This window comes from Manis javanica, chromosome 17, assembly GCF_040802235.1.
Source record: "Manis javanica isolate MJ-LG chromosome 17, MJ_LKY, whole genome shotgun sequence".
Classification (NCBI taxonomy): domain Eukaryota; kingdom Metazoa; phylum Chordata; class Mammalia; order Pholidota; family Manidae; genus Manis; species Manis javanica.
Window position 1 is genome coordinate 60873903 of NC_133172.1, and position 18796 is coordinate 60892698.

Genomic DNA, 18796 nt, shown 5'->3' on the forward strand with positions numbered 1-18796 from the left:
TTTAAAACTCCAGTCACAACCACGTTATCGGTATTCAGAAATTGGGAGCGAGTGCTTGTTCTGGAAACTTCCAAAATCTCAGCCTTGGAGGCACTGAGTAAACAAGCCCAGGGTGGGAGAGTCTGACACGGGGCAGGCGTGTGTGGGTTCGTGCTGCAGCGTTAAGGCAGTTAGTTACTCTCAGTGTTTGGAGCCTTAATGGGATTTCAGAGGAGAGACTCACGGTTTGTGTGTGAGTCTTTAGACAGCAGGGCAGGTCCTAAAACATGGCAGTGCTGACTTCACATGGAGGTAGCCCCATTTTCAGACTGAGTTGATTTGACTTTGTATTCTCTAATTGTCTTGCCAATGGGTTTCAGCCCCGGCAAGTTCGCTATGGGTTCAGTGTAACCAAAGAAATGACTGTAGAACATTTCTTTGGGGTGAAAAGGTTTATTAGCCGGCTTGTTCTCCCGGCAGTAGGTCGAGCACTAGCGTCTCTGCCTCCGCCCAGAGCACCAGCTGAGCTCTCTGTGTAGCACAATAATAGCTTATTGCCTGTGGGTGTGGAAGCGGCAGCCGAGCAACAGGCCAGTTACACCATCAGGTGGTTTAAGTTCAGGGAGGATCCTGGCTGTAGGAACCCCAACTTCTCCACACTAATATAACTAGTTTTCAGTTTTTCACGTTGCTTAGCTTGCATTTGTGTGTGGTTTGTTTTTGCTTTGCTTTTTAAATTTTGTATTCTTTTAAGTAGCTGTGTAAGGAGGGAGGTTTGAACGATTCTTGAATTTTATCCTGCTGCATATTTATTATATACAGTTCCCACAGATTAAGGCGCATCTTATGAGTGGCTGGGGTTTGTTGATTTAAAGGAGCCATTTGCCTACAGGGTAAAGCAGAAACACACACACACACACACACACACACTCTCTCTCTCTCTCTCTCTCTCTCTCTCTCTCTCTGCACCAGAGTAAAGCAGAAACACTCTCTCTCTCTCTCTCTCTCTCTCTCTCTCTCTCTCTCTCTCTCTCTCTCTCTCTCTCTCTCTCTCTCCCCCCCCACCAGAACCCATTCCAGCATCCAGTAGTTCCCATCCCAGTTAGGGCCTTAGCGGAGTACCACATCAAAATAAGTGTTTACGCACACTAACAGAAAATGGCAAAGTCACCCTGGGGTCTGCCGGGGGAGGGGGTCAGTTTTCAGATCCTGCGTCTACACTGGATTTTGTGTGAATATAGCATAATTAACAAAAACAAAGCAAGCACATTTAGCGCCTGACAGTTGTGTAGATTTTCATCACCAGGAGTGCCCTAGTGACACCAGTAAGGATGAGAAGGCATCTGTGTGTGGGCGCCGGATGCCCTTGTTTTCGGCACACAGAACGCATCCCATCCGCATGATGAGACGGGCGCCCTCGTGTGGTGGAAACGCGCAGCCCTCAAGTCCCGAAGGGGTCCGTTCCCCTCATTTTCTTACCGTCTTACTTGTCACCAATTCTTTGGGGAGAGAACTTGGTTGCCTGGAGGGATAAGCTGCTCTCTCTGATTGGATCTACCTGTTAAGAGTTAATTAGAGAAATTGACTGAGGAAGCCTCTCAAGCAGTAGTTCTCAGAGCACTGGTGGGTGAGAGAATCGGCGGGGTGCCTCCGAGCACTGCGGACTGAGTACTCACCGGGCCGTTGCACTGCGTGTGCTTGGCGAGCAGAACGGGGGACCTGCGGGGATGGGGTGGCCTGTTCTTGTTCTGCTTTCAGGCAGCAGTTAACCGCCCCCTGCCGTGCCCTTAGCCATCCTGACTTCTCTCTTCAGCATGTCCATTCTAAACATTTCCACTCTTAAATAGTATGGAATGGCGAGGAAGGAGACGAGTTTGTTGTATTCATAATACTTTCCTGCTCTTTACAAAGGTCAGACACTTGCCTTTTGGTCTCTCCCTTCCAAACCAGAAATGTTGTCTCTAGCGATTAACCCAGCTGTCTAAGACACCATGTTAAAAAGGAAGCTGCCATCCCCAAACTTGTCCCCCCAGTGGGCTTTCTCCACCCTGCCCGGGCCTGGTCCCGGCCTCCACTGCTTTGCTGGCAGGGAGTGATCGTGAGCGTGACGTGCAGGTGGTCACTAAGAATCACCTTTACTAGTGATCAGAGATAAGCGGTGTGGCACTGAGGGCCAGTCTAACAGCCTGTGAATAGGTTGCATCATAAGCATTTTATTGTAGCTGATTTACATGTCCATTGCAGTTCATTTTTATGTTTTGCCTCTCTTTGGACCTGTTTAATAACAATGAATATTTGAAAGCAACCCTATGGTGTATTTTTCTTAAACGAATATGATTTTACTTTACTGTCTATCCATGTGTATTAACATCCATGGTAAAATAATGTCATTGGTAAAAATAATGCTGCGTAGATGAAGAGTTGTAATGAAGTGTTGCTTTAGTGTTGGGTTTTAACATTTTGTTGAATTAAAATGTGTTTTCCAATTGCCTACGCAGCTTCCTCCATACAGCGGAACAGTTCTGTGTGGCATACAGACTACAGATGAACTACCAGATGGTAAGCTCTCCCCTTCATTTCCCTGATCTTACCGGACGGTAAGCTAGCTCTCTCCATTTCCCTGATTTTGGTGAGTCACTTCATAGCCTGTGAACTCTCGTCATGTGCGTGGGGTAGGCAGGTTACCTGGAGACAGTATTTTCTGGTTTGGTTATGCTTCTGAATAAGCTCTCCTTTACTCCTTGGTGCTTTTGCTGTAAACTATAGCAGATTAAATCACCAACCACTTGGACTAATGAATTAAGTTTATTCTGTGCTTCAGCATGTCAGATATTCAAGGTTTAGTTAAGAAAATAGTTGTTCGGTTCTGTTTTTTCTTAACAGTTTTCAGCTGTACAGGCATGTTCTCTGTCTCCAGTGCTTTTCAGAGAAGTTCTGAGGTGGGCTTTCTTCTGGTTGGGGGCTGCTGGACCAGACCTGGCACATCTTGAGTGTGTGCTCTTGCCCGGCTCCGCGGCAGCTTGGGTCTGTTCTGTGGTTTACATCGCTGTCCTCGCCTGTCACTAATGCTCTTGGGAATTAGGTAACCTCTTCACCTCCTGGCCTGTTACTTTTTTTGGTCTCTGTCACAGACACTGAGCTTGTTATTGGAGCTGGTCCTTACTGACATGCAGTGGTTTCGCATATTGTTGGAGTGCTCAGTGTTTAAATCCGAGCCAGGTCATTTAATTATTGCAGCTGCCAGTGCGCAGGTCAGATCTGTCTAGACCATTTTCATTTCAGACCACATTAAAGGCTCTTGCTGGCTTTGGAGACGCTGAAAGCTGAACGTTTTCTTGGAGAGCCAGGCATTTGATTCCCTGTTTCATAAGCATGGTCAGACCAAAAGGGATTTTAATTATAATTTAGGCTTAAATATAAACCTTGCAAAGACTAAACTTTTTATATGTAGTCAAATTAGAAAGTGATTATATCTAAAGGTTTTAGCAGTTTTATAAGAAACAGTGATACAGGAGACCATAAGGGAAAGAGCAGTTCAAATATGGCTTAGGACAAGAATAAAATAAAGCTAGAGTGACCCAAATGCCCTTACCTAGCCTCCCAACTGGCATTTTTTTAAAAATGTGAGCCAATCGGATTCTGTTTTGGTGTGCTTTCCACATAGTAACATGTTGCAAGTGTTAACTCAGTGCTTAAAAAGGTGTCATTATTTTCTCTTTCCTATGACTCCTCTTTCTAATTTACTTAGTAGACTCAACCATCCTCTCAGGGACGTACGTTGGAGATCGGAGGCCCCACCGACCCCTCCCAACATCCATCTCCCCGTGCTCCTCCCCCCTCCCCTTTCTCAGACCACACCCCTCCGTCCGGGCTGTCATCTCTGTACAGTTACTGTTCTTGTCTCTGTTTCTCCATTTTCTCCTCTCTTCCCCCGAGTCCATCTTTTAGTCTGCTGGAAGCACAGCTGGGGCCTTGCTGCCTACACACGCTGTCAGTGACAGGCCTCTTCTACTCGCTTGTGTCTGCACTGTTTGTTAGTCCTGTAGTGCCTGTCCCACTGTCCAGGACTGAACCTGCCTCCCTGTTGAGTCTGAACTCAGCAGTGGATAGCAGGGGCCAGAACTCACTCATTTCTGCATGCTTTGCAGCCGCACAGCACAGTATCTGCAATGTTGTAAACCCTTTGTATGTTTCTGGCTGGATGATCGAGTGATTGATTCTGCCCTTACGCACAGCCAGCCACAGCAGGCTCTTGCAGGGGCTCATCGCAGTGCGCACCTGGTGCCTTTGCCTTTTAAATCAGTTCCTAAGGCTTGGAGTAGCCTATCTTCCCCACCCCACCCATGTGCCCCCAAATCCAGTTAACCGACCAGTTCCATTGAGCTCTGTAGCTCCTGATGGAAATCGATGGCTCTCTTTTCTGTGTCTGGAAGCATTCTTTCTGTGAAATTCTTGTTGAGAGGCCTTATCTGGCTCTCCCTTTGCATTGTCACCTTCTGTCTGATGTCGGTCTCTCTCCAGTAAGTGTGACTCCCTTGATCATTGAATGGACTTGATAAGAAGTGATTGGAGAAATCAACTAAGGAAGTCATTGAAAGCAGTAGTTCTCAGTCAGTAGCGGGCATGAGAATGAACTGGGTGCCTCTGAACATTGTGGACTCTGGGACCCTCGGGCCGTTGTCCTGCATGTGCTGCAGTGAGTGGGCTTGGAGAAATGCTGTGTTAGGACGTGTGATGTATGTGGTGGTTGTATTTGAGCAGGTTTTCCTTCTCGAAACAAACCCGGGGCGTGCGTGACCAGAGCACCCAGCACACTGGCTGGCTGTGTAGAGCGCAGGTTTGCAGCCCTTCCCCCACTCTTGCGGCCTGCGGTTGGGCCTTGCGCTGACTTCTCTGCCTGGCAGAGCTGTGCACACGTGTCCATGACGAGTGTTCCTGGATAAGAAAAGGAACTGTTCTGGGTAGGAGTCTACCTTCCAGTGATGCAGTCAGATGCTATATTGGGTAAATGTTTTGATAATAGCCATAGCATACTGAAATAGTTCCATTAATGTAACATCACATTCTAGAGTGTTTTATGATATGATAAGATTAAGAATTGAGATGTGGAAGGCACTGTGTCTATTAGAAATAATCAAAATCTTGCCCATGCTATGCTGCACACCACAGTGCATGCTGACTTCTAGTGTGATTTCCCAATGCACACCGTACCTCACTTCCTCCCATGTGTCCATTTCAGTCCGCATAGCAGCATTGCACCCTTAAACACGAATAGGTGATGCTTGGAAGCAAGTGTGCAGTTCACTTTTAGGTATAACAGTAAAGAAATTAATTTCTCTTTGCTGATTCTTTTCAAAATAAGGAAACAAAATCAGTGCTCAGGTGCCAAAGGATTCATACTGTCATTATTGGTGGCTTTGTGTGAAGACTTGCTGTTCTGTGTGACCACTGTCAGTATTCTTTTTTCAGGAACTTTTTGTTGTCAGGCAGGTGTGCCCCACTCCCCACAGGGGTGTGCCGTCAGGACAAATGAAGAATTAGGAGGCTGTTTTTAGGCCCCTGCCTTAACTTACACGTTATGGGGTCCACCCTCTGGGGCCATTTTTCCCTTCTATAAATAGACTTCCAAGGTAAAATATATTTAGTTCTCTGTAATAAAACATGATTCTTTGTGGTATTACATTTTTCTTGAAATACATTTCTTGAAAAAAATTTGGCCTCATGCATACTTGGAGAAATCTTCAGTTATGCACCAAAAGTGAATTAAAAGGCATGTGTCTTTTCCTTAACTTCACAATTAAAACTCTTCTATCAGCTGTAAGATGACATTGATGCTCAGTGTCTGAAAGACACAGATGATTCTAAAACTCAACATAATTTCAGAGATGTGAACTGTAAGAAAATGTACATCTTACAGAAAAAGAATGGATGGAATATACAGATTGTTGGCAGTTGGGAGGAAGTAAGTATGAAGTGTTCCAAAGAGATATTTAGAAGTTCTCAGTCTTCTGGTATGTTTGGAAGTACCTTTTCCACCCACGGAGTTAATCCGTTAGGAACCCATCTAGTGCACTTCGACCTGCGTTCATGCAAGGCCATTTTCTGACCTCAGTTAAGATTGTCAGGAGGAGACCACCAGATGGATAATTCTAAAGAGTGCTTCTCAAGCACAGTTTTATATAGAGGACTGATTCTTGGTGTAATTCAGACTTTTCGAATTTTTTAATTACCCTCATTAGAGAATTCATATATAGGGCAGTGATTTTAAGTCCCCAACTTAATTGTCATGATTTTCTTTTTAAATTAAGTTGTCCAAAATATGTACCCCCTTGTCTCAGACAAAGTGAGCTATTAAAGTCAGATTTCATTGAGGGGTATTTTTAGACAGCACATATTATTTACTTTATTATAATTTCATTTTAATTTCTACCTTCTGAAGGTTTCCCTTTAGCTTCCTGAAGAGTGGAAAATAAATACAAGCCTCTTTTTCATACCTCCAAATTAAAAATAATTTCATAGTCATTGTTTATTTTCAGTAAATTGTTTATTCAGTGCAGAATTAAAATGTCATAGCTTTGTTAATTGGGTGACAACTTTAAGGGTTCAGTTTTTGAAAAGCAGATAATTGTTGAGACTTTTATAGTTTGTATAGCTGTATACTTAACTAACGAGATAGTTACTGATCATTTTCTTTCTAAACAGGACAAGAATATCAAAGAATTGAGTTTGGTGTTAATGAAGTAATCGAACCCAGCGACACTTTGCCGAGAACTCCCAACTACAGTATTTCAAGCACATTGAATCCTCAGGCCCCTGAATTTATTCTTAGTTGCACAACTTCCAAAAAGACCTCTGATGACATAGAAAAAGAAGCAAGCTTTAGCTCTGTTGACTGCCAGCACCCAGGCTCTGCCCCAGCTCTGGACGGCAGCTCTAATGTGGAGGCAGAAGTTTTAGAAAATGATGGTGTCTCAGGTGGTCTCGGACAAAGGGAGCGTAAAAAGAAGAAAAAACGTCCACCTGGATATTACAGTTACTTGAAAGATGGTGGTGAGGGTGACCTTCCCGCAGAAGCCCTGGTCAATGGCCACGCCAACCCAGCAGTCCCCAACAGTGTAGGCACAGAGGATGCAGAGCTGGTGGGAGACGTGCCCCTCTCGGGGACACCCAGGACTTGCGGCAGCCCTCAGGACTCCACGGACTTCGTCAGTGATGCCGTGCCTGGTGGGCCTTTCCCTGGAGCCCTTGACAGCGATGCCAGGACTGCAGGGCAGCCTGAGGGCTGTCACGGGGCTGACTTTGAGCAATCATGCCTCCCTGCAGAGGCTGGCGGGGACAGCCTCTTGAGGACAGCTGTGGCTCTGCCTTACGTTGGGACTGATACTACTGAAAACCTCGGAGTTGCTAATGGACAAATACTTGAATCCTCGGGTGAGGGCTCAGCTGCCAACGGGGTGGAGGTGCCCACTGTGGAAAGCGCGGACTCGGACCCAGCTAAAGCCGAGAGCGCTTCCTTCCCAGCCGACACCCTGGCCTCTGTGGCGGGCGCCGCTTCTGCCAGCCAGCCTGCCAAGTCCTGGGCCAGTCTTTTTCATGGTTCCAAGCCCTCTTCCTCCTCGCCTGTGGCCTCGGTGGAAACTAAGTGTTCCCCTCCTGCCACATCTCCCCTGGTCTCTGAGAAGCAAGCCGAAGTCAGAGAAGGGCTTGTGCCGGTGTCAGAGGATCCTGTAGCCATAAAGATTGCAGGTATCACTGAAAAGATACAAGTGGAAAGTGAGCGACGCCTCTTGAATGGGAGGTTTGAGGCAGTCTGGGCTGGTAACTGCCATCCCGGGCCGCAGTAGATTCCCATGTATTCACAGGCATTTCTGAAGAATTCCATGCCTTACAGGGTCTCTCCCCAAAAGGAAAACAATATATAAGCAAAATTGGGGGGATATCATGCCTTCGTGTTAAGTGGAAAGTCCATGTCTATTACCACTTCTTTCTATTGACAAATTATATTTCCATTTCTTGCCTTTTGGTCAAGTAATTCCACTCCATTGTGTGACCGTGTAATGGGCTTGTCCTGCATGTGTCACAGCTGCTGTACACCTTTGGTATGATGGTCCTTGATTTGGACTCCCTTTCCACTGTTTCTTTTCTGTTTCTTAGGATACAAGAAAGCATATTGGGTTTTTTTCTTTTTAATGCCTATGTTGGATTGAGTAAATGAATATTACTCCAGTTTTAGCATACCTGGATCAGCTATTGACAGGAACAGAAAAACAGTTTGGCCCAAAGTTAACGTTTTATTTTGAGTTGCCGAAGCTCAAATGTAGGACCAGTTTATAATACCAATAATAAAGCTGCATAATCTTTAGCTGTTTTTTAAGTTAAAGTAGGAAGTCAGAAATACAGAGTAGTGGGTAGGTTTAAACATATCTAAGAAGCCAAGCCTGTTTCTTCAGGTTTCATTGTACCAAGAAGTTTGGCAGACAGTTCTCTAGAATCTTGGCCCATTAGCCAAGTTAAAATAAGCTGTCTCATTTAGGCTTGCTTGACATTTGGGAACACCTGCCGGCGTTCATTACCAGGATGAGAATGATTGCGATAGCGAGCTGCAACATAGCCTTTATGAATGGTCAGAATCCCATAAAATATAAAACACATCCTTTTGATGGTAGTAAGATGACAGCAAACAATACTTAAAAAAAGAATGATCATTTTATTCCTTATGTAAAACACATTATTTTGAATAAGGTTGGTGTTTGGAGTTCTGTTAAAATGAGAAGGTAATTGATAGGCCAATCATCATTTTGGGCTTCATATATACTTTTAAAAACCACATGATTTCTTTATTATAACTTTTAGCATGTATTCATTGCAAGGAGAAGGCCAAGTCATGGTAAGACAGGATAAGACTTTGTATAGATCATTAAGTCTAAAATTTACTTTTAACCTATAATGAGGAATGCATGGTGGGATGCTTTTTAAAACGTGCCTTCTAAATTCAGTGTCATAGAGTCATTGTAATTTGTTATCTAAAAATTACTTCACAAAGGAAAACCTCCTGTTCCTGGGAAATTTTCTCAACGTTTATTTTAAAACAAGAAAGAAAAGCTTCACTTTAAATATTTAAAGTCATGTGGCTTTAGATGTAGTTTGATGTATAGTTTGCTATGTTCTTCATGTGTTAAAATCTAATTGGCCTGCTGAAGTCCAGCGTTGACCTGCTTTGCAGACGGCCGTGAAGGTAGTTTACAGTTACTTGTATTAGTGGAGAGTCTTGCTGCAAACAGTCCATCTAGTTTTGAATTGATCCCTCTGAGCAGATTTATTTTTTTTAATCCTACTTGAATTAGGCCAGTTATAAAGCTGTTCTAATGATCTGAGCAGAAGTGTAGTTCCTTTAAAATACTTAATTCTTTAGAGCTTATTTATTGAGTCTCAAGAATGTAGTTGCTGCCAGGTTTCAGTGTTACTTCCTGTAGAATAATACAGCAATAGTGGTCACCTGAATAACTTGGCATCAGATAGAGCTTAGGTGAAGTGAATTGGGATTTTTTTCCTTTTGTCATATTCTTACTTAGAGGTTTACTTTATAAAAATGATACAGTATATTCAGTTTGTTATGAGTCAGATCTGCTACAAACTTCCTTTAATAGGCATGCTTTTGAGTATATGTCCACTTACTTGAAATAGCATTTAACTGAAATTCTAGATCCATTAAAAGACCTGTGAATGTTAATTATCATAGAATTTTACCTGCATTAGCATCTAACTGGTTCTACTGAGAGAGTACTTTTTATGTTTATCATTATGTTTATTAACTTTCAGGAAAGAGAGAGAAGGGAACAGTTCAGACATGAAGTTTACTCTTTTCTGAATTCTTAGAATAATATCAGTATCCACAGCTGATTTTGATCCCAGATTCACTTATTTTGGATGTCCATGTCTCTGGATCATCTGCCATGTCATTAAGCTGGTGCTTAATAACCAACTAATTTATGATAACCACAATTGAAATACAAATTAGGAAGACAGACCAACTGTAAACAAAGAATAGGAAATTAGGGAGCAAATCAACTGTAAACAAAGAATAGGCATCATGCATAAGGCATTTTGAAGTGAAACACACCCAACTCTTGATTAGTGTGGACTGTTTATCCATGGCTCAGGTGGAGTCTGCTTTCACCTCTCTGGTGGCAGGGCCATCTTCACAGTGTAGATTATTTGTCAACATTTTGTCCCACTGGCTTTTTTTCTCAAGTGTAAGCTCTCATTTAAGGAGGTGGAGGGCAAGAGCGCTCACACCGGAATGCTACATGCCTTCTGCAGGATGAACCCGCACGAAAGGTCTGCAGAGCTTGGAGAGGGGTCTGTGTTCTGTGAGTGGTTTGTGTTAGTCTGAGAGGAAATATTTGCCATTTTTAAGTAGGAATAACTAAGTCAGAAAGTGAGAAAAAGAAACCCAAAAATCTTAATAGCTTGTGTTTGAAAGTGGCCACAGCACTGGACATAACCGAATGTAGGAGCGAGTGTGGCCTTGCAGGCCATAGAGCAGGACCTGTGCTGGGTGCTCTCCGTTAGCTCACAGCCAGGATCTGCCTGTACTCAAATATCTGATTGGGAAACTGACCATATCCTTGTAATGAATACTAAACTGTCCCTGGATTTTAACTAAGGAACATTTGTCATATCCCAAACTTGAGCTGTAGCAAGTGCTTTTGATTCACAATAGAGCTATTTGTATTTTGTTTTGCTCATTGTATAGGAGTGTAATTAATGGTGGGCAGGGAGAGAGTCTAGGCCAAGTGCCTAAGTAAAATAAGTTAAAATTCCAGTGAACGAGAACTCGATAAACTGAGGTCTTTGACAGCTCTTAAAAAATGATGTTCCGTGAGGAAATTGAAGTATGTGTCACTTACTAAGAGTTCTAGTCATACCTGTTTAACATGCAATTTTGCACAGTGGTTTCATGCCTAAAATTTGTAGCTGGAGAGTACAGCGAAATCATTACAAGTTGGATCTCAGAAAAAAGAAATCCTGATGTCCATGTTCATCTTACATGTAAACAGATATATACCTTACAGTTGACCTATGATTGAGGGGCTTGTAAATCATATTATACTTCCTCCTTCCTTGGGAAGCAATTTTTCAAATATTCTGCATTTCCCTTCAGATTCTCCAGAGAAGCAAAGGTTGTGTAGCTCCTCATGCCCTGCGCCGAAGGGCGCGCTGCTGCTGTGGGGATGCGTGCGGGGGGTGGGAACTCAGTCCACCCCCACTTCCATGTGTGTATGGCCTTGCCGGTACTGCTGAGGCGTCTGTTTTAATAGAACTAAATTGAGACTCCTCCCCTTATAGAACATGTTCATCTATAGCCGGAGGGTAGTGGTACATTTTGGTCACTTTGCTATCCTCTCCCTGATTAGGTAACCAAGGTAGCCTGTGTTCTTCCAAAGTGATGTAATGAGGAAAAGAAATACTTGGAGACTGTTCTGGACAGGTAGGAAGATGACAGGAAAGCAGGTCAACAACATTAGGGTGACAATTACAGGCCCATTATTGAGCCTTAAGAATCAGTGAAAGTTCTGCACCATGCGTTCTCATGGATTTTATAGGATAATATAACCTCTAAATCCTAATTGTAGTAAAACAGAATTTGATGTGTAAATCTGTACAAGAATAATCATAGCTTGTGTTGACTTAAAATTTTACAGTGCTCATATTGCCATTGAGTTTATAAGTCATTTGAATGGATTGTGGCAACATATGTGAGCTACTGTTTATGTCTTGAGATACAAGAAAAAATATTAACCACTTAGTTTTCTGTGTATCAGCAGATTTCATAAGAAGGTTTAACTTCAATTCAGCCATTTAAAGTTTGAGGTATATTGTAACAGTGAAGACCCTGGTTTCTATTTCTTAGCTCTTACGTGATGTGCCCTTCCAATGGCATTGTTCTGGGCAGTGCCCCCAACTCCTGTGCAGAAGACAGACTGGGGAGGCCGCTAAAGTTGCTGTGTAAACGGGTCTGTAGTAAATTACACCAACAGTGATGAATTGCAAAGGCCTCTGGGGAGAAGCTCATTACTGTAGTCAGCTTCTGATTATTTGCACTGAGAGAAGTTGAACTAGATGGCCAACAATGACTTTGGACTGCATGTCAGATTTAAGATGGCAACTTCAGGAAATACCCTGCAGTTCTCTCCTTTGTGCCCCCTTCTGTTTTGTGTCTTTTGACCTCCATAACGACTGTGCTTATTGACGGCTAGGCTAGGAATAAAATAGTAAATGGAAATGGTGATATTGTTAAAAAAAAGGAACTTACTAATTAAATAGAGGCAGGGGATTATACCCAAAAGCAGTATTGATACTGGCTTGTTTGCAAGTCATGAATAATTGACTTGAATTATGGCAGTAAGATTCATTCATTTTAACAGGACTCAGTGATAGTGATGGTGACTGTTTCAGGCACCAGAACCCCCTTTGCCCCAGGCTGGGTCGCTGGGAGCGGCGAGAGTGGCTCGCTGGTGCACCTGCCACATGTTAGTGTCTGGCTCAGTTTGAAGTCACTGAAATCATTCAGGGGGAAAAGGCTCAATGTACAGTGTGTTACAAAACTGAGTCTTTAAATTGGATATTTGGTTTTTATGAGAAAATCCTAGACAGAAAGGTATTTACCTTAATTTCTTTATAATCCTTCATTCCCTTTGAAATGGAGCTTTATTATATATTCACAGAATGTTCAGAACTTTTAAGGAATTTTTAAGCTAATTTCTTTCTTCTTGGAGTACTGAAATCTCAAACTCTCCCATAAACCAATTTCCTCTTTCCTTCTCTTCCCACCTGTACTGGCTCTTTATTTTCTAATGAGTGTTGTGGGGCAGCTGTTAAGGAGCTGGCCGTCCTGCCTGGTGTTTTCTGTATGAGTATTAACGGTGACCTGGTTGGTTTCAGGTAAGGAGCAGTGTCTGCTGCAGGCGCTCTTGCCCTCAGTCTGCTTCTCCACAGGGTCCCTGGAGGCTTTCTGAACATGGGACCAAACAATCTCTAAAGTCCACTGGGCCATTTCTAGCACGAATGGAGTTATTCACTATAACCAGTAGCTTTAGTATCCACAAACGTCCCGTCATCCTGCTACTGCTGAGTGCTTGTGTGCCAGCCACCGTCTAGGTCAGTGAGTGACCATCAGTGTTGCCTCGAGGGTTATCTAAGGGATAAGAGGAAAGGAGCAGACAGCAGCAGCTCTGATGAGCGGTGAGGTCATCTGCAGTGGGGAGTGGGTGGCGGAGGCAAGTGGTGGTGTACCTGGTGGGGGTCAGTCAGGATGGCAGGAGCAGGCTGGGACACAGAAGGCATGAAGTCCTGTCCCCACGGTGCAGGGGTGCGGTCTCTAGGGGTCACCCACTGCAGGAAGGGAGCTGCACAGCCCTGCCACATGGCAGGCAGGCGGCCACAACGTTGGTGATGGCAATGGCGTCTGCCACCGGGAGACACACGGATGCAGCTCCAGTCAGCGGTCCACTTATTTTGGGAGTAGTGTTGGGGATCACTGGAAGATACCAGCAACTGAGCGATACTGTATTTTAGCTTATGGAAAACTTGCCACTGCAGAGAAAATTTTTCTAGAATAACAGTCATTAAGGAGAATCTAGACTGTTCAGTATCTTCTCTGTATGTTTTAAGTGTGAAGACCTAGTAATCTACATTTATGAGTATTATACCAGAAGGTTGTTCTTTTAAAGAATGTTAAAGACTTGAAAAGAAGCTAGTTGTGGTACATTGTCTAATAAATGTGTCGAGTGTCCTTTTGTTGTACATTATGTTTCAGAGTTTTTGCCTTTTTTATTTTGTAGATGTTTACTTGCGATGTTCCGTTACTTGCAGTTATTAAACACAGCACTAGGTGATGCTAGAGACTTGAACTTGACATTGTGGAAGCCGAGCAATAAACTGCCTTTTTATCTGCCTGCTCCTTAAGCAGGCAGAACATGAGAAGGAGTGGCGAGCAGCTGCATCAACTCAAGGGAAGGGTAGATGTAGAAACTAAAGGTTTCTGTCCAGCAGTACTTGCTGTTTCACAGAGAAGTGCTGGAAACAAGTCGGCTGGCTAATGGTCAATTTTCAGTCGGCTGTGTTCTCTGATTCTGTAGAGCTGGAACGTTTCAGCCTCTAGGTGTGTGGATAGTCTGGGCACGTAACTCAGTTAAGAACGTAGGAGGTGTGGAGCTTAGAGAAGTTGGTTCTTGATATTTTTGCACCTGTTTCCCTTTTGAGTGTGGAGTTGGCTTTGTCATAAATATATTTTTTTAAATTTAACAAGATAGGGTGTCAAAGTACTTTTGACCTCCTATAAACATGTTTTTGAGTCTGTTAAAACAGTTGACATGAAAGGGGAATTCCAGCTCTTGTAAGCCTGTCCCCTCGTCATTTTCTTTACATTTTCCTCCAGTGTCTGTACTAAACAGCAATTAAGTCATCAAGCCACCTTCCCCCACCCCCACCCCCAACCTTCACGACTACCCCACTGTAGAAGACTTTGCCTCCCGTGTCATAAAGAAAACTGAGGTTGCTGTTTCCTTTCTTTCCCCACTGTGAGCTGCAGTAAGTCCGTCCTTCCCCTAGTGGTAACCCTGTCCCCCTGCAATCCTGGGAACCCCTTGGTGACCCCATCCTGTCTCCTCAGCCAGGCTGCTAGGAGGGGGAGATGCATGTATGCTTTCCACTCCTGCACTCCTGCTTGAAGCCCTAGAACTGCTTCTGCCCCCACTGTTAGTTCAGACACTCCTGTCCTTCTCATCACCGGTAGGCAATCTTCTCAGCCTCTCACTTAGACGTGGTGGTGCGCAGGGTCCCACTCCTGATGCTGTGTGCTTCTTGCTATGTGTGTAGTCAGAGTGTGCAGGTCGGCCCTGAGCCGCAGGGGCCTGGTGGGCATGTGTGCCCAGCTGTGTTGCTGGCAGGCCCGAATGTGAGTGTGCTGTTAATTAGGTATCATCTGGGTGCCTCTTATTAGCACCTCTAAAACTGAACTCATGATCTCATCACTGCACAAAGCAAACAATGACCCGCTCGTCTTGTAAGTCTCCTCTGGATGGAAGGCATGGCACCCCAGCTGGAGACATGCTGGTATCGGCTGCTGTTTGCTGTCGTGGACCTCAGGCTGCCTGCCCCAGGGGTTCTCTGATCCTTGGACTGGGCTAAGCATCCTCTCCGCTGAGCCCCCTGCAGCTTGGCCCACACAGTATTGTCCCTTCTTCACTGGTCTGCAAGCTCTCCTGAAGCAGAGCCCCCTCTCAGCCACCTCTGCCTCCGGAAGCAGCGCCCAGCAGGGCTCAGTGAAGGGCAGCAAGTCATTTAACAGAGGCCCTTGGTTTAGGAAGGCAATTGATTTAGAGTCTTGTTATGTAAAACTTAACATTAATTGTTTTTAGATATAAAAGGGCTATGGCAAAGATTTGCAGGTGTCTTGCGAGAGTGTTCATTTGGGATTGATGCTTATTTGAAAATACAGCGTTTTATAGAGTAATTACATAAAATAGTTGCTATTCTGTAGCACACGCTGCAAATTGTGGACTGTTGTGAAAATATGGCTCAAAGACAAATGTAAAAATCCATTGTGAGTAGAAGATCTTAAGCCTGTGGGGAAAAGTTAATATCTGAAACCTTAGAGTAAAATGATTTTAAAGTAGAGCCCATTATTTATTGAGAGGACAGGCCTGGCCTCTGGAGTCAGGTAGACCCAGGTTCACAAGTCAGCTCAGTCATGTGACCTACACCAGTTACCCAGCCCCTCCAGATCTCAGATCCCCCGCCCTGTAACGTTTGGATGATATTGTGTCTCTTTGGTAGGGTTGCCAGGATAGTCATGAGTGATACAGATAAAGCTTCCGGCACAGGGTCTGCCACCTGACCTGACGTGTCTGTGCTGGGTACTGTGACACGTGGGCTTGCTTAGTTCTGTACCCGTAGTGAGAGATGAGAGGAGCTTCACAAAGCTTTGTCTAATCGAACAGGTCCCCCTGGGTTTTTCTTGAGCCTGTAATGTTTTACTTTTTATAAATGGGAAAAGTATTCCCTGTGCTTCCTTGGTTAGAGGAAAGAAGGCATTTATTCTCACAGAAGGGAGGGAACGAGGCAGTGTGAGTTTATATGTTGACATTAGAATTTTGCACATTAATTTCTTCATTTAATGTTTAAAAGTCTGGGACCTGCTGGTCCAACTGTGTTTTAGAATCCATGCCTTGGGTGGATGCTGATAGCAAATGTGTGTCCACTTTTTCTTTTCTACTACACAATTAAAAAGTAAAGGGAGGCAGTGTGGTAGGGCCATGTAGGTCATGGGTTTCAGGCACTGCTGGGCTCCTGAGCTCCTCTGTGAACAGAGAGGTAAACTAGTTAAGCTTTTTGAGCCTCAGTTTCCTTATTGGTGAAAGAATAGTGTTGGTATTCTCGGATGATGGAGGATTAAGTGCAGCCAGTTAGTATCTGTTGGTTGTGAAGCACTTAGTATAGAAGGTGCCTGTAAATTGTAGCTGTCACTGTTACAAGATTCATAATGGGGGATGGAAAGACCTGTCTTGTTTTAAAGCATTTCTGGAAAAAATTATCTCAAGCATTAAAACACTGTATAAAGTTGACATTCAAAACTATTTTCAGACTGTAAAGAAGAGTGATGTCAAAAGGTGAACCTGCGGCTAAGACGCTGCTTTATAGGGGAGTGTGGGAACCCCAGTGTATGAAACAGCCCCTAATTGGACTTACAGTGGAAAATACAGTTTAGTCAGGAGACATTTGTCCCTAAAAGGAGTGTCATCACTGAACAGCCGCGGAGCACCCGCTGTGATGCGTGGGTGCCATCATTGTGGCTGGGATTCTGACCCAGTGAGACGCGCACCTTCGCGGCTGCTGTGTGAGGGGCGCTGCTGGCGGGCGTGCCTCGCTGTCAGTGTTGGAGGAGGAAGCGCTGTCTTTCACATCTACTCTCCAATACTGATAGTGTTTAAGCATTTTCTGTTTCTTATTAAAATAGCTATTGTGCTCCTTTGTTAAAATGTTCTCACAGGAAGATGAATGAATGTTAGTGTTTGGGGGAAATATTTTTAAAACTTTACTTATTAAGTAATGTACATGTTGAACGGAGGGAAACTTTTAACACTGTATGCCCTTTCCTTAGATTTGTGCTTTATTGAAGGGGTTTTAACAGTCTCCCAGGGACAGTAGAGCCTAAGAATTTACTTCAGTGTTGTTCACTAGATGTCATTAACTTCTTAAATATGCTTCTCACTCTTTCAGAGTTACTGGAGAATGTAACCCTAATACATAAACCAGTGTCATTGCAACCCCGAGGGCTGATCAATAAAGGAAACTGGTGCTACATTAATGCTGTATCCTTCTCAGATGCTGTCCCCAAGGCTGGCTTACTGTGGGTTTCTCTTCCTCAGGAGCATTTGACTTAGTTTAGCTACCAGGAGCATCTGCCCTAAATTTTGAATCCAAAGATGTGATCTCTTAAGTCTGCCTTCCTTGCTTGTAAACATGGTTATTCCTGACCAGAAATAAAAGATGATTTGTTGACCTGTGAATGGCAGAATCAGGCGCTTTATTCTCCTTACACTAGTCCCAAATAATAGGGCAGAGTGACTGCCTTCAACTGCAAATTTTGTTCTAAGTGATTTGATTGTTTTGTTGAATGGAGTTCTTGTACATAAATTACCAAGTGCATGGCAAACCCTTTATGGACATCGCAGGCCGTTATCCCATGATTACTTGTGAATAATCCCATGATTATTCCTTTTTGTGTTTACATATCTAAGTCATTCAGTGTCCTTGGCTTATTCAGTGTTATATGCTCTTGTATTAATGTGCCTTCTGGAAATTTGGAATGTCTGTGTCATTTCCTTTACACTTCCTTACTATCAATATTTAGACACTGCAGGCATTGGTTGCCTGCCCTCCGATGTATCACCTGATGAAGTTCATTCCTCTGTATTCAAAAGTACAAAGGCCTTGTACATCAACACCCATGATAGATAGCTTGTAAGTAAGGTGGTTAAAAATAACCTGGGATGGGGGGCTCCCCTTTGATAATTACAATTCACATAGTTTAGCAAAGTTGTTGATCTACTGCAAATGAATCTTACAATTCTATTTTTTAAAATTTACTGTTCATGATTTTATATGGAAGTTAACTAGAAATGCAGTTTAGAGCATTATCTCTGTTCTTTAGATTCAGTTGAGTAAATTTTAGTGTTTAATACTTTATACCCATAAAATAAAAAACTTCACATATAGCACTGGTTACCTAAAATGTGCTGTCTTCAGACTAATTAATAGTCTACTTAGTCATTGAGGCTCTTTAGTAAGAGTGTCTTTTTAAAAAATGTACTACTTAACATTTTTTTCCCCATGTTTAGTGTTCGGCTGATGAATGAGTTTACTAATATGCCAGTACCTCCAAAACCCAGACAAGGTGAGTAAAATGAGGTTTCCTGAGACCATTACACACTGGGAGTTATGAAGTAGGGTGACTCAATTTGATAAATTCAGGCTTGTTGAAAAGAAGGTGTATTTTTTAATGCAGGTTGCTGCACCTGTGCTGTTCTCAACACACAGGCTGGGTGGGGAGGATCAATGCTGCTCTTTTTCATTGTTTTAAGGCTTTGTTTTAGTTACGAAAATCTGTGTCGTGTTTTCCATTGCAGCTCTTGGGGATAAAATCGTGAGGGATATCCGCCCTGGAGCTGCCTTTGAACCCACGTATATTTATAGACTGTTGACAGTTATCAAGTCAAGCCTGTCTGAAAAGGTTTGGGACCGCCCTAACGTA

General features: G+C 43.5%; 1 protein-coding gene across 1 annotated transcript in view; it reads left to right on the plus strand.

Moving 5' to 3' along the window:
- USP10 (ubiquitin specific peptidase 10) overlaps positions 1–18796 on the plus strand; it is a 60676-nt gene that overhangs the window by 27723 nt on the left and 14157 nt on the right. Inside the window, exons 3-8 of the mRNA XM_036993761.2 lie at positions 2478–2538; positions 6682–7725; positions 17263–17354; positions 17897–18006; positions 18384–18439; positions 18672–18775. Of these exons, the coding sequence (XP_036849656.2) occupies positions 2478–2538; positions 6682–7725; positions 17263–17354; positions 17897–18006; positions 18384–18439; positions 18672–18775 (1467 nt within the window). The remainder of the gene's footprint in view (positions 1–2477; positions 2539–6681; positions 7726–17262; positions 17355–17896; positions 18007–18383; positions 18440–18671; positions 18776–18796) is intronic.